Here is a 23,950-nt window from a genome sequence, read left to right on the forward strand (position 1 = left end):
TGATTGTAGCTTAAATTTCCCTCAATTCAAAACACAAAGGAGTTGCCTCACAAAAGTAAAAACCAAAACTAAAAACAAAATCAACGTCTGCAGTAATCAAAGTAAAAACCAAAACCAGAATCTACTCATCCCTTTGAGTGGGAATATGCTTGGTCTGCGAGGTACTTTTTTCGTTGATTTGGTTCCGACTAAATTCGGCGGTAGGTTGCTCAAAGGGCTGTCTGGATATGGTAGCGAAGCCTGGTGCTGTTTTTCCGGTCATATGATTGAAGGTGCCTGATGGTATTGGCTTCAAGCAGGCTTGGGCATATAAGGGGGGGTGTGGCCTTTCGGCCTTACTCTGACCTCCTAAGTGGAGTGGCGACTCAATTGGGCTGAGCATTAAATATTAGTTAGTCCTTTCAAAAAGCTTACTGAGGTATTTTTACACTTGGATAAAGAGAAATTTCTAGTACTAAAATTGAGTGAAGGGTTTCTCGTTTTAATTTAATTTCGTGTAAGACAACTTGTCATAGTCTCGTAGGCTCACGGATGAATGAGAGAGAATTTGCTAAAAATGATTTGATAAAAACACAATACTTGATTAAATAGTTAAGAGATAGTAGTGACACTAGTTTATAAATAGGCAGTTAATTTTGTTACAAATCATTTCTTGGAAGTCACTAGTATTGAACATCACCAAAGGTTTTCAATATCCAAATTCCACCTGAACTGACCAAGACGTTAGCCTTGTATCTAGCAGAGGGGCTAGGCGACGATTCATTATTGGTTGCAATGACAAGATTATAAATAACAGCTATTTCTTTTGGCACCGGTTTATACGAAACCACGCTCTGAAAGGCTAACTTCTTAGTTGTATCTTTGTTGTACTCGGAGACAACAAATTTTCCGATCGCCTCCATAATTGGGTTAGCAGCAAGGTCGGCTCTGCCCAAGGGCGGGCTTGGGGATGGCCCAGGGCCCAAGTGAGACGGGGGCACAATTTATTATTTATTATTTTTATTTTTATTTATATAAGGTTATATATATATATATATATATATATATATATATATATATATATATATATATATATGTCGACGGTAAATGAATTTTTTTTTGCTTTGTTCTCAAACGCAGTGTCTTCTCTTCTCCTTTCCTCACTTCGAAATCATTTTCTCTTCTCCTAACTTTGAGAATTGTACACACAATTATAGCAGACGAATTTCAAGAGTCTCTTAACTCTCTCTAAAACTTTAAAAACAAACAAATTTTCTCTTTAAATATTGGGGTTTCAACGGTTATTCAATCAAGCAATTTATTTTCATCATCTGTCACCTCCCCTCAATCTTTTTCTTCTTCTGCAATTGAGTTCAAAATAGGTATAATTAAATTGGGTGTTCCTTAATTTTTTTTTTATTTGTGATATTTTTTTATTATTCTGACAACTATTATAAATTTTTATGGTTGTAATCCCAAAATCTCGACTATACCATCACCGTCGATGTTTCAATTTGCAGCTTTCAACATCCTTAGCCAATTAATTACAGGTTCAATCAATACTGAACAGTAGAAGACTTTTCTTTCCCTCTACAATGGAATTTTGTTTGGGTGGTTCTATTCATACCTCCAAATTTGCTATTTAGACCTCTCTTGATTTTTGAAAAAATTTAATCTCTATTTTACCCCTATATAAACTGAAGGAAAAAAAAAATCAATTCAACACCGTTTGGGTTGTTACTTTTCGGTCACTCATAACTTTCTTTCTCTCCTCGTATGTAGAAACCGTGCTGCTAATGAAGTATTGCCTAGTTAATTAAATCTCATCTGGGTTAGCCATTTCAAAACCGTTTGGATTAGCTTTCCTTCTCTCCTCATATGTACAAACCGTTTGGGTCTTCTGCAATTATCATTTTGATTTTTCTTTTGTCTTTTGATTGAAATTACTAATCACAATCAAGGGTTGATACTCTGGGTTTCTTAAAATTAGTTATGATTTAGTGCATGTGAAGTTGATGGGAGATTTTTATCAAAATCCTACAGCCATAAACATCTTGCTTCACACCAATGACGCTAATCTTGGTGTGAGAGAGAGAGGGGTCAGAGAACCGTAGCACATCCACATAGGTATGCAGGTATAAGTTGGAGAAGGGGAAGAAAAAATATATGGGCAAAGTTGGAAGTTTGTTGTGCAAAAATATCAAGAGAGGTCCAAATAGCAAATTTGGAGGTATAAATAGAACCACCCATTTTGTTGTCCTCTTTTTTTTTTTTTTTTTCCTTCCTCCTCTACAAACATTGCATCTTTAGATGCATTAATTGGAAGTTAGAAATTGCAGGTTGATATGTTGATGCATACGTCTTTACAATTGCTGCATCGCAATTATGGTTTTATTGTTTTGTGCTCGAATGTTTATCGTTTAAAAGTTTACTGTTTTACATGTGAAAAAAAAAATTGTATATCTATCTAGGGGTAGTTAGGCACCAAACTTTTTTTTTGCTCGGGGCATCAAAAACCTCAAGATCGGCGCTGGTTAGCGGTGGTCGAGGTTATGTGCTCCCTATGTGAAGGGTGTTAGAAAGATAATCTTGCATATCTTCCGTATGAGATAAGCATGATCTGTGTATATCTGTGAATATTTGTATTCCTTGATTGTAGTTGTTAATGCTTGGATCCGTGGGGATCTAATTAACGATAAGTAAAGAGAGAGAGAGAGATTGACACGAGATGTATAGTGGTTCACCTCCCGCCTTAGCGGGAGACTACGTCAACTTGAAAGCTTATACTAGTGTGTGTTGAGCCTTGCGGCCTAACATGATTACAAAGTGTGTTGTAATGGGATGAATTGGATTCGGTTTAAGTGGGAGGAGGCATTCCTTTTATAGGTGAAGGAAGCCATCTCCTTTACATGGTTTTCGATGTGGGACAAGCAAACAACTATTCTAGTGTAGAAATGCCTAGTTGCGGAGGTAACTTGGCAAGGCCGGCAAGGTGGCTTCCCGGCGGCGGATTTGCGACTTCCGGATACCGTAGCGTAGCTTGAACATAGGGCTACAAGATGCAAGTAGCGGTTGGGCCTCACCATGGCTTGTGGGTGTCCCAAAGAGGGTGTTAATTATGCTTGGTGATGTAGCAAACTAGCCTTGCTAGTGTAGGTATAAACAAGTCCCCGAAGTCCCCGAGTAAGAGTAGCTTCTTGGTTGGGGAGTTCAAATCATGAAGTCATCAAGCATAAGTAATACCCGAGAGGCGCACGGCCCCTACAAGTCCCCGAGCTCCGCAAGCAAGAAGGGACTCGTTATCCTGTATCACAAAAGACAAAAATTCGTATATGTAGTTACATCGGAGGTGCACTAATGTATGAAGTGCATGAGATAATGGGGCGTCGCCCTGCCGCATGGCGGTAGGTTGCAGACCATAGACTCGTGGAGCCCGGAGGCTAGATCATATGTAAGAAAACATGAAAAAGTGTGGTGCCCGGAGGCTAGACCACATGTATGAAGCATTGTGAACCGAGAGCGCAACTAAAGCATGTTGGATAAGTGGAGCGAGTTAGGTGTTCGAGCGAGTTGGGTGTAGGCGCTGTACGAGCGTGCGGGGCGTAGCCCAAGCGAGTCGCGGCCATGCTTTGATACCCAAGCGAGTCGTAACCGTTTCGCAAGAGTTTATCCGAGCATGTTTAATTGAGCTATAAGTGTCACAAGGTTCTAGATGAATGTCACATGAAAGTGAATTTAAGCATGTATGTGTGTAGCATGTACTTGTAGGAAAGTTGCTAATAACATGTTGTAGGCAAGCTTAAGGGTTATAAAGACATGCATATTCATGGCATCGGCGGTAGCTCAAATTGTAAGAGCGTAAAAGATAAGATATAGTTACTTATCTTATGCCGATTTGGAGCGAGTTGGAGTTGAAATTGATGTAAGTACCCGAATCATGTTGGAGTTGTTCCAAGCATGACGCTCCATCGCTTTGGTTGGCTAGCGGAGGATGTCCAGTGGATGGTGGCCAGTGATGGATGGCCAGCGGAGGCTGTCCAGCGGTGGATGGCCAGCGGAGGTTGGCTAGCAGAGGATGTCCAGCGGTGGATGTCCAGCGGAGGTTGTCCGGCGGAGGATGTCCAGCGGAGGTTGTCTGGCAGAGGATGTCCAGCGGAGGTGGATAGCTAGCGGCGGACGTCCAGCGGAGGTGGATGGCTAGCTGAGGTTGTCCACCGGAAGCTAGCGGAGGATGTCCAGCAGTGGACGTCCAGCGGAGGTTGTCCGGCGGAGGATGTCTGGCGGAGGAGAAATCTGTGCTAGCTGAGAAGTCCGGCGGAGAAAACTCGTCAGCGGAGGAAGAAGGCTGGCGGAACTCGGAGCTCAGCGGAGGTTTTGAGTTCGGCGGAGCAGCGGAGCTGGGTGCTGATATGGAAGCTTGGTGGAGAACGAGCTCAGCGGTGAAGCTCGAAGTTCGGTGGTGAACTTCCAGCGGTGCCGCTCGGCGATGAAGTTCGAAGGTCGGTGGTGAACTTCCAGCGGTGAAGTTCGAAGTTCGGCGGTGAACTTCCAGCGGTGTCGCTCGGTGGTGAAGTTCGAAGGTCGGTGGTGAACTTCGAAGTTCGGCGGTGAACTTCCAGTGGTGCCGCTCGGCGGTGATGAGGCTGGCGGAGCGGAGCGTGGTTAGAGGATGTCTGCCAGCGGAGCTCTTGGACGGCGGAGTGGAGCTTTTGTCTAGCGGAGTGGATGACGGTCGGCGGAGGGACCTTGGCATAGGGGCTGTCTCGGTGCTCAGCGGAGGCTTGTCCTACTAGCGGAGGCTCGGCGGAGGCCTAGAGCTCAGCTGAGGTGGCCGTGACTTTGAGCTCGGCGGAGGCTCGAAGTTCGGCGGAGGATAGCTAGCGGGTTGTCCAGCGAAGCAGAGCATGGTGCTCGGCGGAGCACTTGGCCGGTGGAGTCTTGGCCAGACCTAGACCTCTGGACAAGATTGGCGGAGCGTTAGCCGCTAGGGCTGGGCTGTCGGTGCTGGAACTGATGCTTGACGTTTGTAGTCCACAGGCGAGTCAAGAACCGCTGGGTGATGAGCGACAGGTGCTGGGTGACGAGCGAACCACTAGGCCTGCTTGCGATATTAACGCCAATGTTTGGAGTTAGACCCTGCAATTTGAACACTAGCGGTAGGGGTTGCTGGCGGTGCGGAGCCTGCGCTGTGGTGGCGCTGATGCTGGCACTTGCCGCTGGCGTGCTGGCAATGGGTGCTGGCATGCCTGCTCTAGGCTGGGCTGGCGGAGCAGAGCCGCCGATGATGATTGCAGTTTGGTGCCTGGGTGCCCAGAGAAGTTTTCTGGGTGTCCAGAGTAGTTAGCGCATAATTTTGTTTTTTTTTTTGTGTAGGTCAGCGTTGACCTTTTGAGTTGGGCGTTGACCTGCCCTTGACTGGCGTTGACCGGCCATGTTCGGCGTTGACCAACCTTCGCCGGGCGTTGACCAGCCTCCGCCGGGCGTTGACCAGCCCCGCCGGGCGTTGACCAGCCCCGCCGGGCGTTGACCCGCCCTAATTTGATGTTGAATGAGCGTTGATTGACTTTTTCGGGTCAAAGCTCGTGGTAGGTGACGAAGCCTTTGTGTTGGCTTCCCACAGACGGCGCCAATGTTAATGCTTGGATCCGTGGGGATCTAATTAACGATAAGTAAAGAGAGAGAGAGAGATTGACACGAGATGTATAGTGGTTCACCTCCCGCCTTAGCGGGAGACTACGTCCACTTGAAAGCTTATACTAGTGTGTGTTGAGCCTTGCGGCCTAACATGATTACAAAGTGTGTTGTAATGGGATGAATTGGATTCGGTTTAAGTGGGAGGAGGCATTCCTTTTATAGGTGAAGGAAGCCATCTCCTTTACATGGTTTTCGATGTGGGACAAGCAAACAACTATTCTAGTGTAGAAATGCCTAGTTGCGGAGGCAACTTGGCAAGGCCGGAAAGGTGGCTTCCCGGCGGCGGATTTGCGACTTCCGGATACCGTAGCGTAGCTTGAACATAGGGCTACAAGATGCAAGTAGCGGTTGGGCCTCACCATGGCTTGTGGGTGTCCCAAAGAGGGTGTTAATTATGCTTGGTGATGTAGCAAACTAGCCTTGCTAGTGTAGGTATAAACAGTAGTTCCTTAATTGTAGCTGTAGCTTGATTGTAGGAATATTTACCTTGTAATTAGGAATCACTCCTTGTATATCTATTCACCGTGAATGAATGAAAATCTATTCTAGCCAAATATCTTTCTTTCATGGTATCAGGGTAGGACTGAAATCATGTCTCTCTCTTTCTCGCTGCTGTGCTCCATATTCACGTGCAGTGTAGCAATCCCTCACCAAGGCAGATGAACAAAAACTCTCTAATCCCTACTTTCTTCACCATTCAGATCATCCAGGTTTGGTTTTGGTTTCCAAACCACTGAATGGAGATAACTACTCACCTTGGCTGCGAGCAATGACCATCGCTCTTAATGCGAAGAACAAGTTGGGCTTTGTCAATGACACTATCAAGCCTCCTTCGGAAGAAACACATCCAGATAATTATGCTGCATGGTCTCGGTGTAACGACATGGTCCACTCATGGATTGTCAACTCCATTGCTCCGGAAATCTCAGACAGCGTGATCTATTACACCATAGCTCGTGAAGTTTGGGAAGATCTTCGTGAGCGTTTCTCCCAAAGCAATGCACCTCGCATCTTTGAAATTCAGCGAGAGATTGCTTATCATCAACAAGAACAACTTTCGGTTTATGCTTATTACACCAAGTTGAAGAGTTTATGGGATGAATTATCTTTCTACACAGATGTGTCTTCTTGCACCTGTGGAGTACAATATGACCGACAAAAGCTGATGCAATTTCTAATGGGTTTGAATAAGTCTTACAGTGCTACTCGGGGGCAGATACTCTTGATGAATCCTCTACCTTCAGTTCGGCAAGCTTATTCTTCAGTTTGTCAAGAAGAAAAACAAAGACTTCTTGGTAACACACAGATGACCTCAGATTCCATTACAAGTGCTGCCATGGCCGTTAGAAATAATCGACCAAATTAGTCAGGTCGTTCAGGAAGGACAGATCGTTCAGACTGTCTTTTTAATGGACCACAAGATGGACGACGTACCGATCAAGATAAGCGTCGTTCAGGCTCCTTCAAAGGGCGACCTCAATGCACTTATTGTGGAGAAATGGGGCACTTTGTTGAAACTTGCTATCAACTAATCGGATATCCACCAGGTCATCCAAAAGGGAAATCAAACCGCTTTAAAAATGATGGGAACCGTGGTCATATTTCTGCTGCCAATCAAGTCTCCGAAGGAGTGACTAAAGATGAGGTAAAATCTGTGATATCGGGAATTTCCGAAGCCCAACTTCAACAGCTCTTATCTTTTCTTAGTACCAAAGATGGCGGTGCTAATGATGGTGGTAATAATTCTCAAGCACATGCAGCCGTGACCAAACCAGGTTTGTCAAAAATCTTTTCTCACACTTGGATCATTGACAGTGGTGCCACTGACCATATTTCTTCGTCTCCAAAATTATTCTTGCATGGAGATAAAAATTATTCATTACCTCCGGTACTGTTACCTAGTGGAGAGAAAGCACATATTATCGCAAAAGGATCATTGCCTCTGAACTCTACATATTATTTGCATGATGTATTATGTGTACCTACGTTCAAGGTTGATTTAATGTCTGTTAGTCGTCTAACGAGAGGCTTGAATTGCTCGGTGACATTTTTCCCCTATTGGTGTGTTTTGCAGGATCTGGTTACGAGGAGGATGATTGGTTTGGGTAAGCAGCCTAACGGCCTATATTACTTGGTGGCATTAGCGACGAAGAAAACATTGACCAACCCTCCTTCAGTCTCAAACCACCAACCAGCTTGCAACCTCACCACCTCATCCACTGATCTTTGGTATAGTCGTTTAGGCCATGTTTCCCTTTCCCGATTAAGTTTTATTGCCAAGAATTTTTTGAATATTTCGGTTAATTCCAATAATGCTTGCCATATATGTCTTTTGGCTAAGCAAAGTCGTTTGCCTTTTGGTATTAGTGCCATTTCATCTGAAAGACCTTTTGATCTTATTCATTGTGATATTTGGGGTCGATATAAAAACCCTTCTCTTTCTGGTGCTCATTACTTTCTTACTATAGTGGATGATTACACAAGCTTTACTTGGATATTTTTGATGAGACACAAAGATGAAACACAATCACTTTTGAGACACTTTTTTCGTTATGTGTCCACTCAATTCACATCTCGCGCGTATTAAAACTTTTCGAAGTGATAATGGTGCAGAATTTCTTTCACTTCAATCTTTCTTCAAAGATAATGGGGTTGTTTTTCAACACTCTTGTGTTTACACTCCTCAATAGAATGGGGTTGTGGAACGCAAACATCGTCACATTTTGCAAGTAGCACAAGCTCTCAAATTCCATGCACAACTCCCTACCCAATTTTGGGGGGAGTGTGTTCTTTCTGCAGTCCATATCATTAATCGTCTCCCCACTCCTCTTCTCTCTTTCCAAACACTTTTTGAACGTCTTTATAATAAACCTCCTTCTTTTTCTCACCTTCGGACTATCGGTTGCTTAGCTAATGCTACCAACCCTCGTGTCCCTCATAAGTTCTCCCCTCGTGCTATCAAATGTGTTTTCATCGGATACCCAGTTGGTCAGAAGGCTTACAAACTGTTTGATTTAACAAACCGAAAAGTTTTCACCAGTAGAGATGTAGTTTTTCACGAAAACTTCTTCCCTTATGCGTCAGAGTCCAGTCTCGTTCCGTCACCTTTGGCCCACACATCTGGCCCAATACCTTCCCCCATTCACGACCCCACTCCATCTCTTGACCCTATGTTTGACTCAGAGTCTATTCCACCTTCCACTTCTCTCGATTCCACCGAACACACAGTAGCCTCACCTCTCCCATCTCCTGCCATACCCATCGTTCCTTCTCCCGCTGCCACAACATCGTTGTCACCGGAACCACCTGCTCCCTCCTCTCCGTCCCTCGCGCCTTCACCAGCATCTTCACCAGCACCCTCACCCAACCCACCCGCCCCTGCTCCCGAGCTTCTTCGTCGCTCCAGCCGCACCACCGCTCCACCGGTGAAATTTCGAGATTATCTCTGTTCTCAGGTCACGCTTCCACCCTCCGACCGGTCATCTCCCTTGTTTCTAGGTCCACACATGGGCACTCGCTATCCTCTCTCCAACTATGTCTCCTATCACCGCTACAGGCCTGCGCATCGCTCAGATCAGTCAGGTCACCGAACCACGATCCTATTCGGAAGCTGCCGCCTATCCTGAATGGCAGGAGGCGATGCGGTCTGAGTTGCAGGCCCTCCAAGCTAATGGCACCTGGACTCTCACTTCTCTTCCGGTCAGCAAGATCCCGATTGGCTGCCATTGGGTTTACAAGATCAAACATCGCTCTGATGGCTCCATCGAAAGGTATAAAGCTCGATTAGTGGCCAAGGGCTTCACACAATTGGAAGGTGTTGATTATCAAGATACTTCTTCTCCCACTGCCAAAATTATTTGTGTGCGTTGTTTACTTGCTTTGGCAGCAGCTCGTGGATGGTCCCTTCACCAATTGGATGTTAATAATGCCTTCCTCCACGGGGATCTCCACGAAGAAATCTATATGTCTCCACCGCCAGGGCTTCGGAGACAGGGGGAGGAACACTTGGTCTGCCGACTTCATAAGTCGTTGTATGGTCTGAAACAGGCGTCTCGTCAATGGTTCGCAAAGTTCTCTGAAGCTATTCAATCCGCTGGTTATGTACAATCCAGAGCTGATTACTCTTTGTTCACCAGAAAACAAGGCAAGTCCTTTACTTCTCTTTTAATATATGTTGATGACATCCTAATTACTGGAAATGACCCTGTGAGTATTACTGCACTCAAGAAATTTCTTCATAGTCATTTTCGTATTAAGGATCTTGGGGACTTGAAATATTTCCTTGGAATTGAGTTTTCTACTTCTAGAAATGGGATTTTTATTTCCCAACGTAAATATGCATTGGAAATCATTAAGGATACAGGGTTGATGGGAGCAGCCCCTGTTGACACTCCTATGGAACGAGGATTAAAATTGTCTGACAAAAGTGACCTGCTCAAGGATCCGGCTCGTTACAGAAGACTAGTTGGGAGATTGATATATCTTACTGTTTCACGGCTGGACATCACATATTCTGTACATGTATTAAGTAGGTTCATGCATCAACCTCGAAAACTTCATATGGAAGCAGCTCTACGTGTTGTACGTTATCTTAAGAATGGTCCTGGACAAGGTTTGTTTTTCTCTTCAACAAGTGATTTCAGACTGCGGGCCTATTGTGATTCAGATTGGGCAGGCTGCCCGATTACTAGACGATCAACCACAGGCTATTGTGCTTTTCTTAGTCCTTCGCTGGTTTCGTGGAGATCAAAACGACAGAAAACTGTGTCGCTTTCTTCAGCTGAAGCAGAGTATCGAGCCATGACAGGTGCTTGTTGTGAGTTAACATGGCTTTGATATCTTCTCAGAGATTTAGGAGTGCTACATCAGGAACCCGCCTTGCTATATTGTGATAATAAAGCCGCATTGCACATTGCAGCAAACCCTGTTTTTCATGAGCGAACTCGACACATTGAGATGGACTGCCACTACATCAGAGATAAAATCCAAGATGGTTCAGTTGCTACAAAATTTGTCAGTTCTACGCATCAATTGGCGGATGTCCTAACCAAGGCTTTGGGAAAGGAGATTTTTACTCCTATGATTCGCAAGTTGGGAGTTCGAGATATTCACTCTCCAACTTGAGGGGGAGTGTTAGAAAGATAATCTTGCATATCTTCCGTATGAGATAAGCATGATCTGTGTATATCTGTGAATATTTGTATTCCTTGATTGTAGTTCCTTAATTGTAGCTGTAGCTTGATTGTAGGAATAGTTACCTTGTAATTAGGAATCACTCCTTGTATATCTATTCACCGTGAATGAATGAAAATCTATTCTAGCCAAATATCTTTCTTTCAAAGGGAACCTAGGGTTACCTAGCAGCAATGAGAGGCAGGAAAAGAGCAACTAAAGGAAGGAAGCTGGTAATGCATCGTGATTGTTCTGTTGTGTTGAAGCTTATTAACTTGGTTGTAGAAATACAAATCTAAGTCTTGAGGGAAAAGATTGTGTTACATGGTCTATATAGCCGTGGATCGGTGGTGATAAATGAAACAAAAAAATGAGCAAATCTAAGTCTTGAGGGAAAAGATTGTGTTACATGGTCTATATAGCCGTGGATCGGTGGTGATAAATGAAACAAAAAAATGAGCAACTGATTGTCTGATTTTGTGCATTGATTTTTAAACTTTAAGATATGGTTATGGAATAGAGATGTTTACTTGGTCATCGGCAATCATGAAATTCATATATGATCATCTTGATCTTTTTCGCCTCACTTACCAAGTTACCATTGGATTGAAACTCAAAGGTTGAGATTAAATGAAATATTTTGAGTGTTTTAGTCTCACCCATTGATTTAAATCCAATGGTAGGCTGGTGACCATTAATTTCTTGAGCACTAGGTCAGGTGGGGAAGAAATCTGCTGTCCCTAATACCCTGTGCCAAACCTGTCCCCATGCATTCATTGGTCCATAAAGATTAAGAAAATATTTTCTTAATCTTTTGTTCCATATTTTATTCTTTGTGGACCAATGAATGCATGGGGACTGGTTTGGCACAGTATTTTTGGGGACAGCAGATTTCATCCCAGGTGAATGCTACTGGTTACCATTAATACCTAATTAACGTTTCAATGACTATTTAAATCAGAAAAATTCTAAAGAATTAATTAATTTGAATTTGAACATTGAATTTTTTAAGTCCAGATTTAATTTATTGTTTACTTGCTCACTCCATAGCTATTTTTGTCATTTACTATAGAACCTCATTTTCATCATAATAGATTCACTGAACAATTTCATTTATTCGATCGACACAAAAATGAGTTACAACTTAGAAAGACATTGAACACAACTCAAAACAAGAATTATTTTATTGTCACTCTTTTAAATATGCTCGATATACAAAAGCTTCCTATACTGTCAGCCAAGAAAAAAAAAGACCTTCCTACACTGGACTTGAATTACAGAACTACATAAGTCTGCAAAATTCTATTATAAAAAATGGAGAAGGAAGACTTTGGGTTTGTCGAATAGCATAGAGGTTTGAGAGAGAAGTGTTGTTCTCTCTTTTGTGTCCATAATAGTTATTTCATATAAATTGATAAAGTCAATCATCACTTTAAAAAAAGGAGGTCTAAATACAAAAATTGAAGGTATGAATAATAGAACCTCATTTTCACTCTAATACATTCACTAAACAATTTCATTATTTGACATAAAAATGGGATACAACTTAGAAAGACATTGAATGCAACAGTCTTGCTTACCTAAGTGACAATTTTAAGGAAATGCGAGAGAGACAAATGCATCTCAACTACATATATTAAATTTAAAAGCTGAAATTATAACAACTCAAAACTGTGTATTTGTTTTCAACCGTCAAATTTTTTTGTCCCTCACAGTCCCTTAAAAATTGTCTCTTAACTGTGCAGACCTCTTATATATAACTCAAAATAAGAATAATGGTATGCCACTTCTTTAAATGTGCTCGATATACATGAACTTCCTATACTGGACTCGGAATCTACACAAATTTGCAAAATTCAAACCATAAAAAATCAATCCACGTGAGCTGATTATATAGCAATCCACTTGAGCGGTCTATTCAGTCCGTTGGCCACTAGTACTTACTGGCAGTTAGCCGTGGCTGTTTCCGCCAGGAAAAAAAAATTTGAAACCAGACGTGAAACATGTGGTTGTCTGCAGTTGTCAGTTTTGTTCTTCCACATTTTTCTTGTTTTGTTTTAAGCCACACATATGTCTATCTTAAATTACTTGTTTCACATTCATTATTAGGTTACCTTTTCTGATATTTTCAGAAGAATCCAAGCTATAGTGGCATTCGGAGATATATACTTTGAGGCTACTGAAGCCATATTAATTAGCTTAGCCAGCCATGTCTATAAAACCGTACGTACCCTTCTCCTTCTTCTTCTTCTTCTTCTTCTTCTTCCTCTTGCTAGTCCTATGTAGCAATGCCCAAGGCCGGTTCACCTCTTACCGTCAATCTTCAACCGATCTAGCCTCCGATGGGGTCAACGAACGCGAATCCGAATCCGAGACCTCATCCTACCTCCTCAGTCTCAAACCCTTATCTGTGGAGTCCACGTGTGAGGAGACCTATGGTTTCATGCCATGCACCACCACCGTTGTTGGGAACATGTTCCTCATGCTGGTTTATGGTTACTTGATGTATTCGGCGGCCAAATGGCTCTCCAGCGGCAGCGAGATTCTGCTTGAGATTCTCGGCCCCGGTATCGTCGGAGGCTTGTTCCTCCCCGTCCTCACTTCTCTTCCCGATGCCATGCTCATTCTCGGTGAGTCTCCGAACTTAATCCTCTGTTAAATTGGTTGTTGATAATATTTGAGAAAATGAAACAGTCTGGATAAAGGAACTTCATCCTAATTAACTTGTTATTTTCCTTTTTTCATTTGCATTTTGTGATGGTCGACTCACAGTAGTGTTTTTGTGTAGTGGGGGAAGGAATAAGTTCGCTTTATGGTTGTCCTCTCACTTTAAAAATGTCTGGTCCGCTAGAGAAATTGACCTGCTCAAATGAGGATCATATGGACTTAAAGTTTTGATCTTTTTTCCTTGTTGAAATCTTTTGACCAATGCTTTTATATTTGATTGGAATATATTCCTAAAGTTGTTCACTTTGAATTTTGAATTATTTTTACCTTTACTTTTTTTTTTTTTTTTTTTTCTGAGAAGAAGGAATTGCATATTATTAAGCAATTTAGATAAGTACAACAAGTATTAGTACATCGGATAGCCAGTGAGGTCTATCCATTACCCCATGTGGAAAAGCAGGGAACAAAAGCGCTACCTAACTAAAACATGCGCTGCCTGAATACAATTCCTAGGGCGTATGTAGTATGTACAAATACATTTACCTGTTGTCACTTCCAAATGTCTCTACATTTATCGGGTCTCTTATATAGTTTGGAGCTACCACGAGTTTGTCATTTCGACTCTCGACTACTACGACACTTACACATAAACGTGGCATATATGGAGAAAAAACCACAAAATGAACCGATTAGTGTCAAAGTAGGTCACAAACACCAATCGGATGTTTCGAACTACAAATATATGGTAATTCAGAACTACTTAATAAGGAGGATTTAAAAGAAAGAGATGTACAATTGCAAAAGTTCCTCAGACAAAGCAAAGTGCCTTTACTAAATCGAAATCTAAGCCCATAACTTCTAAAATTTCTCTTTATTCTCTGTGATCTAGATAACTGGCTTTGCAGTCTAAGATTAGACTTGTTTTCTGCGTATCTGAGCAAATTCTACAACCAAAAGATGATTTTAATGTACTTGCTGATATCTGAAGCAAATTCTACAACCAAAACTGGCTTTGCTGAAATCAGTTTTTGTATCCTATATAGATGATGTCAATGTACTTACTGATTAGCTCTAACTTGCTTCTGATGTATTCACTGCCCCATTACTTTCAGTATCCGGACTCTCCGGGAGTACAGAAACTGCTCAAAGTCAGGTCTCTGTGGGAATTGGGTTGCTTGCTGGGTCAACAGTGTTAGTTCTTTCACTAATATGGGGTTCCTGTGTTGTTGTTGGCAAGTGCGATATTGAAAATTCCAAAGCAAAAGATAACGAGGACACAAAAGGGTTTAACTTCACTGGTATGTCCATCTAAATTTATTTTACATTTTTGTTTAGCACTTGCCATTTAAAACAAATAGTCATAGAGACGGATAGACAATGGAAATGTTCGAAATGTATGTAATCCTATGGAAATGTACAGGAATCAATTCGAATGCTTTTTTGAACAAAGAAACTGGATTACTTGACCTACTAATTCATCAGTTAAAACTGTATAAGATCCCAAGTTTCAATGGGATTCGTTCTATACATAGTGAGCATTGACAAAGAGGTTGACTATATTATCATGAACAAAGTGAAATAAGGCTTAACTAGGTTCTTGATGAGTTTGGATCCTAAACAACCTTGTTTTGGCTCTGTTTGATCATCATCCACTATAAAGAACAACCCTTTTAGACATAAGCCAGCGCAATATCAGCTTGAAAAGCATAACCAAAAGGAATGTGTATGTATAAGTAGTAGTTCATGATTAACTTAATTATGAATTTATGATGTTGATCAGAGTTTAAAATAGCTTTTATGAACTGGTAATATGAAATCCAGATATGCCTTGCTGATCGACTGTGTCTTTTAAATGCTTGTGTTTCTCACTTAAGGAATGACACAACTTAGAAATGCCTGATTCATATGGAACTATTCGTAACTGCAGGTTCTGGTGTCAGTACTGATATCTGGACTAGCTATTCTGCAAGGATTATGGCTGTCTCTGTTATCCCATTCCTTATTGTTCAAATACCACAGGTTCTCAATTCGTACTCAGGAAGACGCATAGCAGTTTTGATTGCGCTCATTGTCTCTGTCACGCTATTTGTTTCATATTGCATTTATCAGGTATATATGATTTTCATACATGCCCCATTGGATTTGTAGGTTCCCCACTCAAAAGGAACTGGGAGTAAATGCAGCCATGTCTAATAAATTAAATCATTTTATACATATTTGAGTTATTACTGTTGGTGCAGGTGTGTCAACCATGGGTCCAGAAGAGACATATTGCTTATGCAAAACATAAGCATGTTATATCAGGAATCTTACAACATCTAAAGATGCGTGCATTGGGATGGCTTCTTGACGATGATGGAGAACCCAATAAAGAAGTTATAGATAAGTTAGTATTTCTTGCTGCTTTTTATTTAGACACTGTTGCCTCTTTTCTTTTGTTATTAATAGAGGTTGTTCTAACTTCTGATTATATGTATACTAGGTTGTTTTGTACAATTGATCAGGACAATGATGGATATCTTTCAGCTACTGAATTAAGAGCACTTATAATAGGAGTCCGGTTTGATCAAATAGAGTTGAATAAGGATGATGCTGTGGAAAAACTGATGCAGGAATTTGATACTTCTCATGATTCTCGCATTGATAGGAACGAATTCTTTATTGGTGTCTCAAAATGGCTTAATGTTGCAAAGCGTGTAGCAAATTCCAAGTCTCCCTCTGATCGTAAATTTTTAACTGACTTCCACTCGGTAAGGTTTGCTTATTAAACACTCAATACTTTTTTCCATGGTGATCTGCTAACTACGGGGAATTCATCTACAGAGGACAAAGCAAGAGCATGATCTTTTAGGGGCGGGTGATCAAAGTGAGGAGGCCATTGAGGAAAGGAAAAATATCAAGTTGGCCTTCCTCAAAGCGGTAGGAATGCTGTTGGTAGGAACTCTTATTGCGGCTGTAGTGGCAGAACCTTTGGTCGACGTCGTTGATAATTTCTCAGATGCCACAAGCATTCCAAATTTCTTCATCTCATTCATTATACTACCTTTGTTTACTGCTAGTGAGGGTGTGTCTGCAATAACATTCGCTAGCCGAAAAAAGATACGAACTGCCTCTTTGACATTTTCTCAGGTTTGTATCCCACTTAATTATCGCATCTCTCTTATGTTTTGTCACCCTGCAGACAAGATATATAATACATCCTCACATATAGAACAGTTTTGTGTCTATAAGTTATTGTAATTTAAATGAGAATGCTGCAGACCTGAAGTATTTATGAGTTGAATTTTCAAGTAGCTTTTCTGCTGTCAACCTATATTTCATTTTTATGGCATCTTCGTTGAATGCTGAAATTTGACCTCTTTCTTTGTTCATTGTTGCAGTTGTATGGCTCAGTAACCATGAAGAATGTGCTTTGCCTATCTGTATTTTTGGCCCTGGTTTACATCAGGGAATTAACATGGGATTTCTCAGCAGAAGTTCTTGTCATTCTTATTGTCTGCATAGTGATGGGTGTTTTTGGCAGTTTCCGCACCACCTTCCCTCTCTGGACATCATCAATTGCTTTCATACTCTATCCGTTCTCGGTGGCACTGATTTATGTTCTGGATTTCGTTTTTGGTTGGTCATAGAGACTTGCCAGTGCACTAGTCTCGTACTGGTTGGATTAGCTGTCTAATAAGACCATAGTTGATGATGTAGTCTTCACCTCACAGTGCAAGTTTTTGGAATATGGAGATTCATAGGTTGTTGCTCCATGTTTTCTAATTCCCTCTCTAGGCATGTTAGTATTGGAAACTTGAATCGAATTCTATTATGAGGCATGTTTTTCAATTTATGTAAGTAACTAGTTTCTACTTGTCAACTGCAAAGTTGAACATTGATCGGCATAGCAGATTTGGTTTCTTCATGCACCTGGATCGTCACAGCTAGGTACAATGCGCAAAGCTCCCTGCTCTCTTTGCATAACCTAGTCTTTAGTAGTACTAAACTACTGTTCATGGCCTAACTCCGTCCAAACTGGAAACCAGTACTTTCATAAATTAAAAAAAAAAAAAAAAAAAAGCTTTCTCCAACTCCATAATTTCTACTCAAAACTATGGACTATATATAGCACGATTTTTGGCCAAAATCGCATGGTTTTATTTTCTCACAGAAAATTTACACCTTCAATTAATGACATTTAAGCACTTCTCCAACTAATGCAATTCGATACTACGCATATTAATTTTAAACTTCAAAAGCAATAAAATTATAAAAAAAAATTGTTCAAGATTTTGGTATTTCGTCACCTGGAAAATGTTTCGAAAATTATGCTCTACAAATGGTGAGCTCATAGTATAGGAGAATTTTAAGAAAAGATGGTATTGACAAGGTTTAACATGTCTCAGCATGCCATTGCATTCCACAGGTGCCCCCATATCACCTCCCAACAAGCAAAACTATATATGCAAAGCCCCAATTTTTATTCAAATTTCATGTTTCTTAATCTTACCATTGGTAGAACATGATTTTTAGAATGTGTTGTATGTGACAAAATACCGAAATATATAACGAAATTTCTATCACAATTTTTCATAATTAGTTAGGTATATAGAAGGGGTTTTTGTCCATTTACCCATAGAAGTATTATTTGACACTATTTTTTTCATGATAGGTTACTTGATGACTAATCTCAACTCAATTTCATGATTACATATTTACATCATAATTATTTTAATGAATGAGTATGATGACTAATCCGCATGTCTGTCCACCACTAGGATTGTCATAGTTTTTTTTTTTAATCGAAGGAGGTCAGCCATTTATTGAAAGTGAAAGATTACAACGATACGATGCCAAAAGACATCAAGAAAGGAATAAAACAGCCCGAAAAGAAAAATACATATGAAATATAAAAACTTAATAACGCAAGGAGCAGTAACGTCGAGACGCAGCGCTGATTTTACACTACGGATTGCAGCCGTGTAGTGAATTGAGTAGTCAGTGGTTTGACTACCCATCGAACTCCAACGCACAAATTGACAAAAATCAACTTGGCGTAAGAATGAAGGCACTCTCCCACCTAAAGATCGAAGCCGGCCAAGGGTGTCAGAACATGGCCATGTTGGCAGACGATCTTTCACGAACAAATACCATAGAATTGGGTCTTGGATCCAATACCAATAAGGCACAGGAGCCCCAATCCATTCTAGTAAATCATAAAAAGCCCAACAAAGATTGTGGGCCGCAGGCCAAAACCAAACTCCACCCGGATCCCAGATTCGGCTCCATCTTCCAAGCCCCTAAATCCGGATCCTGATGCCAACGAGCTGGACAGCAGCACCGGCGAACACGTCCCGAGGACCTGCAATGGAGGATGCCAAACTGCAATAGCAATCGCTGACGAACAGAACACCGCCATCGAAGTCCCAACAAACCGACCCCATCGCTCAACCATCACCACCAGAACCCCATCCCCTCACCTCGCACCAAAATCCGACGTTCTTTAGCCTAGCGTCGTAGCCCCACGCAGATGAAGATCCAAAGCCACCAGCAGAAGAAGAAACCAGATCCCCTCCGCCCTTATCCGTCAACCAACGATCCGACCAAGCCCCCATCACCACCGTATCTGCAGCAAGACCTTGCCCCAAAACCCTGAGATCGCCGAGACTGCTCCCCGGATCCCACTCCTCCTAGTAATCACTGCATCCCTCCGATGGTGTACCAACAGCAACTTGGCCCACCAACACAGCCCCATCAGCGCCCAACCTCCGCTCAACAGACGCACTGCCTCAGAAGACAAGGAAGACGAAGATGAAGAGGCAAAAGCCTGAGATTTTCTCCATGAATGGAGTAGGTATAGGACACGACCACCAAGAATGGCCGCCGCACCACAAACCCTAGCAGAGCGTTCTGCTAGGTCACAATGAACACGTTAGGATTGTCATAGTTGGCGCGACCAAGAGTTTTGGTTCTTTCATTCCTAATCAAGTCTTCTTTTGTATGTCTTCTTTTCATTATTAAAAGAGGAGAACTTTCATATATACAAACCTATATTCTTAATACACACCGCCTTCTTTTATTATTTTTCTTAATACATTTTTAAAGTGTGAGGAGAAGAGGAAATTCTGAACACAAGATATCCCAGCCCTTCGATGGTTCAACGTTTCATGACCTCCCGAGGAAAAGAAAAGGTTCTGGACACTAGATATCCCTTTCCATGGTTCAGCGCTTTGGGTCTATTAGTATAATTCATGACCTCCCAAGGAGAAGATGTTCTAACTTCTGAACACTAAACATAAATAACCCCTTCCATAGTTTGATGTTTTGAGTTTTATGAGGAAAATTCATAACCTCCCACTTACAAAAAAAAAAAAAAAGACTTTTGAGCGGTACACGCTAACACAGTAAGGAGGACAATGGCCCAAGATTAGGTATCAATTCTTAATCTCATTTAGTAAAGTTTCTACCAGATTAAAGATTCATATTGTGGAGTGTGGACTGCATGTAATCGATTTTTTTTTTTTTTTTCCAGTCTGGTAACTGTGTTGCTTGTGAGCCTGTATTTACCCCATTTGAGTTCGAATTCCTCCTCTTCTCCTTGCCAATTAGCCAAAAAAGTTGAAGAAAAAACACCCAAAGTCCATGATTATAAATTTATAATGATTCATGAAGGTCAGATCTATGGATCCCCACTAAGGAAGATAGGACAAACCAAATCGATCAGATCCTCTACAATCCACATGTAAGAGTTTGTTAGCAAAGCAGTGCCTTGAGTCATCCATCATCCCCCCTACCAAAGAAACCAAACCATAAACTACAGAATCCCAAAGCATAACCGACCACTCTTCTGGCTTCATAAAAGTGGTGTAACAACTCAAACAGACAAATCTCCATTTTTTTTTTTAATCAACTCTCCCACGCTTTCACAATGCTCAAGCTTACATATGCAAATTTAGACATCTATCCTACTCGGCAGAACTTTATGAAAAGCTAAAAAATTTCCTATGCATGGTTCACTGAATGGAGAACAACTAGCCTGGCAAAGTTTATAAGACCATTTATAATTTCAAATTGAGATCAACAGTTTCTCCTACTTCACCATTACAATTGTTTATGGTTGCTGCTGGTTTAACAATTTGTGATTTTGCTGGTGGGATGAAGGTGTAGAAAGCCTGTTGTGGAGTTGAACCACTTGGTCCTGACTGTAAAATTGTATCTTCTGAACTTCCCTGTAACGATTTGATAGAAGCAATTAGAGAATGAGATGATAAGACTAAAGCAAACTAGTGAATGAAAAGTGAGTGTATCTGTTGATGTATCTTACTTTATAAGGAAATGAGGCGAAATCGGGGACTTCAGGGTTATGGAATGCTAGATAAGCTGGAGGAAAATTAAACTTTGGGCTCGGACATGTCCTATTAGTTGTAGGAGGGGCAAGTGTGAGAAAATCTCCATTAACACTCCCATTTTCTTTTATGCTAATCTTCGAATTGGACTCCGAAATCGAAGTTGAGCAGGTAGAGCCTTCTCTGAAAATGGTGCAACTGAAAACCATGTAAGGAAGCTATGTACTGGGGGATTTAAATGGATCACAAAGATGAAGATTTGCAAACCTGAAGATTGTGTTGCCGTCAGGGTCTAAATTGAAGGTGCCTCCTCTGTTCCCACATGAAGTTGTTTCATCTGTCCTCATAGGAGGAGGAGCAAAGGTTGGGAATTTGAAGTTGATTGAGGGAGCCTCATTGTCGTGAGAAAAGGGATATGGCCTTTTCATGGCAACCATCTACTACAATTGAAATTTAGTCCCCGTTAATCAAAACATAGAACAATCTCTTAGGTACCTCCTAATTAACAGATACAAATTCCACACAGATCCAAGTTAAGGCAACAGAATACAACTACTATTCTATACAAAACACAGACTATAATTCACAGAATCTAAGCGGATCAGTATCATAGTAATGCCTTTCTTGATCAGAAACAGCTTGTATACTACTTTTTATGGTAAAAAAAAAACAAGAAATTACTAGTACATTACTTAGAGAAACAATCATATGGCTAAATATAGAGAGATGATCATACCCTTTCTTCCTCTGACCACATTGGTGTAGTATAGTTGCTGTGATAGCTTTGGTTTGAAGGGGGCTCTGTGTGAAAGTTTAGTACAGATGATGATGACAATAATGAAGTAGCTGATGAGACATTCACCTACACACACCAAAATTCCTTGTCAAAATACTAATAAACATAGATCAGACTACAGAAAGTCATTTATTCATCCCATTTAAAAATAATATGATTCTTACCAATGAAGGAGGAGGTGGTGGTGGTGGTGGTTGGTGATGAAATTGGTGTGTTCTTTGTGGAAAATTGGGGAGAGCCCAAATCGCGTTGGAGTTATCGAAAGTAGGCAAATTATTCAAACTACGCCGAAATGCGAATCCGGGATCCAAAATTCCTGATGAACTCTCCTTATTGAGATCAGCACTGTTGTACTCACAATTGGGATTCCACAAGTTGGGAACAACAACATTTCCATGTCCCGGAATCTCAAACCCATGAGTCCCCTTGTTAGGCAATGGAACAGTACTAATACTGTTCGGCTTTCGAACAACATCGGCATTGGGTGGCCTGAAAATCGAGTTTGGTGAGGGCAGATCCAGTGATGGCAGAGATGGAAATGGGATTGAAGAGGGTGGTTGATAATGTCTAATTGGAGCGGGATTAGGAACACATGGAGATGATTTGGTTGGTGATGGTAAGGAATTAGAGGCAGGTGGGGTTGGTGATGTCAAAACAGAAGCAGCTTTCTTTTGCTGTTCTTCTAATCTGATCTTCTCAAGCTGAGCCACACCTAAACCTCTCTGTGGCACTTTCTTTTGCTTATTAGTCTTTTTGGAATTTGAGGATCTACCAAAGCCACCAGTAGGACTAGTACACTTCTGGGTTATTTCCTCTTTACCCATTTTTGCTATCTTCCATCTACACTCCTACAAGTTCACACAGATTGCAAGAATGAATGTGGAATCAAAAACCCAGAAAGAAAGCATGAGAGCTTCTTCTTCAGGCTCTACCCCTACCCTTTAAATCTCATTATGTGCTTTGAGTTATGAAAGAAAGAACAAAGATTGGAGAGAGAAGGACCCAAATCTTGGATTTTGAAGAACCATGATTTGAAAACAAACTGATCTCTGTGTGGGAGGAATTTAAGATTACCCAAAATCTCGCAGAGAGAGGGGAACAAACCCAAGAGCCTAGGCACGTTTTTAGCACAAACAAAATTGGAAAAAGATGAGGAATTTGAGAGAGAGAAAACACAGTTAGTGGGATTTCAGATTTTTCTCACATCTAGTTTGGTTGTCTGAGAGACAGATCAGATGGAATGAGACGAGAGAGGAGCTCATATATGCAAATTTATGACCAAAAAATCTCTCCCTTTTTGCTAACTATTTTTTCGAAATTCAAACCATATGTGCAAATCTAGAGCACTAATATATTGTCAAATTTGTCGCCAAAATTCTCGCTCCACTCCTCGTTTCCTTGCTAGACCGACTCTTGTGAGCTCTGTTCTCTCTGATTTCTAGCTCTCACTAAACTCTCTCTCCATCATGACAAGTAAAAACTAAAGCTCTCACCCACCAAGCAAAGCCCACTCGATCAGCTCAGATTTTCTCTCCAATTACTTACCAAATGGAGCTACAAGCCAACCCTACTTGTCACCATTGTTGGGTTGTTTCGTTTTTGGGTATCTATGGCTGGCTTTTCAAGACTTCATGGGACCCCAGTGAAACTGTTTCTGACACCGACACATGCTATATCTGCATGCATGGAATACACCACGAAATTCCTAACATGGAATTCACCACCAAATCCCTAACATGGGGGATTTTAGAAGGTGAAAATGTGGTACATGGGATTCTTGGACGGTGAATACCGTGGTCCATGTAGTGAGTTGCAAGGCATTACATATTTACATTTCTTGAAAGTGAAAATTGCCAGAGGCATGTATACATTAACATTTGGAAATGGGTTATGAATGAAGTCCTACTTGCAAAATGAAATTGTTCGAATAATAATTCAAACCTCTATATATGGTTTGCAAGGTAATTTGAAAGGCATTGGACAAGCCTCATTTCAAAGGCCAAATTATCCTCATTTGCTTATGGTTGTCTACCTTATCAATTAGTTGTTAAGGATTTCTCGAAAAAAAAAAAATAGTTGTGTAAGGAGACAATGAATCAAGCCTCATTTCAAGGCCAAATTATCATTATTTGCTAATGGCTATACTGATTCGTTATTCATCTTCTAATATTTCTCATCTAGAACTTTAGAATGTTAGGTGAAGTCCATAATTTGGATATCGTCTAATCTCCCAATATTTTTTTCTTCTTTAAGCGCAGTATGCCTCTTCTTCAAGTATTTACTCTTTAGGAGCAAAATGTGTTACTCATAGAAG

At 41.1% G+C, this 23,950-nt stretch overlaps 2 protein-coding genes across 2 annotated transcripts; one reads left to right on the forward strand and one right to left on the reverse strand.

Annotated features, from left to right (window-relative positions):
• Positions 1-12,986: 12,986 nt before the first annotated feature.
• On the forward strand, positions 12,987-17,393 carry LOC133728133 (sodium/calcium exchanger NCL-like). The gene is made up of 7 exons (XM_062155544.1): positions 12,987-13,475; positions 14,625-14,810; positions 15,440-15,621; positions 15,753-15,898; positions 15,995-16,262; positions 16,336-16,641; positions 16,893-17,393. The coding sequence occupies exons 1-7, from the start codon at positions 13,055-13,057 to the stop codon at positions 17,139-17,141; spliced, it is 1,758 nt and encodes a 585-aa protein (XP_062011528.1). The 5' UTR covers positions 12,987-13,054; the 3' UTR covers positions 17,142-17,393.
• A 2,966-nt stretch (positions 17,394-20,359) lies between these two features.
• Positions 20,360-23,197, reverse strand: LOC133732429 (actin-binding protein wsp1-like). Its single transcript, XM_062159974.1, has 5 exons — positions 21,801-23,197; positions 21,577-21,702; positions 21,108-21,277; positions 20,819-21,023; positions 20,360-20,723 (listed from the first exon to the last, which is right to left on the reverse strand). The coding sequence occupies exons 1-5, from the start codon at positions 22,458-22,460 to the stop codon at positions 20,553-20,555; spliced, it is 1,332 nt and encodes a 443-aa protein (XP_062015958.1). The 5' UTR covers positions 22,461-23,197; the 3' UTR covers positions 20,360-20,552.
• Positions 23,198-23,950: the final 753 nt, after the last annotated feature.

This window comes from Rosa rugosa, chromosome 2 (genome assembly GCF_958449725.1).
Source record: "Rosa rugosa chromosome 2, drRosRugo1.1, whole genome shotgun sequence".
In the NCBI taxonomy this organism is placed as follows: Eukaryota; Viridiplantae; Streptophyta; class Magnoliopsida; order Rosales; family Rosaceae; genus Rosa; species Rosa rugosa.

What these genes read in the sequence shown, in the direction of transcription:
- LOC133728133 (XM_062155544.1), top strand. Translation starts at nt 13,055, where the DNA reads ATGTCTATAAAACCGTACGTACCCTTCTCCTTCTTCTTCTTCTTCTTC. An exon ending in CGATGCCATGCTCATTCTCG is followed by an intron (nt 13,476 to 14,624) that starts GTGAGTCTCCGA and finishes CATTACTTTCAG; the next exon opens with TATCCGGACTCTCCGGGAGT. An exon ending in AAAAGGGTTTAACTTCACTG is followed by an intron (nt 14,811 to 15,439) that starts GTATGTCCATCT and finishes TCGTAACTGCAG; the next exon opens with GTTCTGGTGTCAGTACTGAT.
- LOC133732429 (XM_062159974.1), bottom strand. Translation starts at nt 22,460, where the DNA reads ATGGGTAAAGAGGAAATAACCCAGAAGTGTACTAGTCCTACTGGTGGC. An exon ending in GACGGCAACACAATCTTCAG is followed by an intron (nt 21,024 to 21,107) that starts GTTTGCAAATCT and finishes CACCATTTTCAG; the next exon opens with AGAAGGCTCTACCTGCTCAA. An exon ending in TCGCCTCATTTCCTTATAAA is followed by an intron (nt 20,724 to 20,818) that starts GTAAGATACATC and finishes AAATCGTTACAG; the next exon opens with GGAAGTTCAGAAGATACAAT.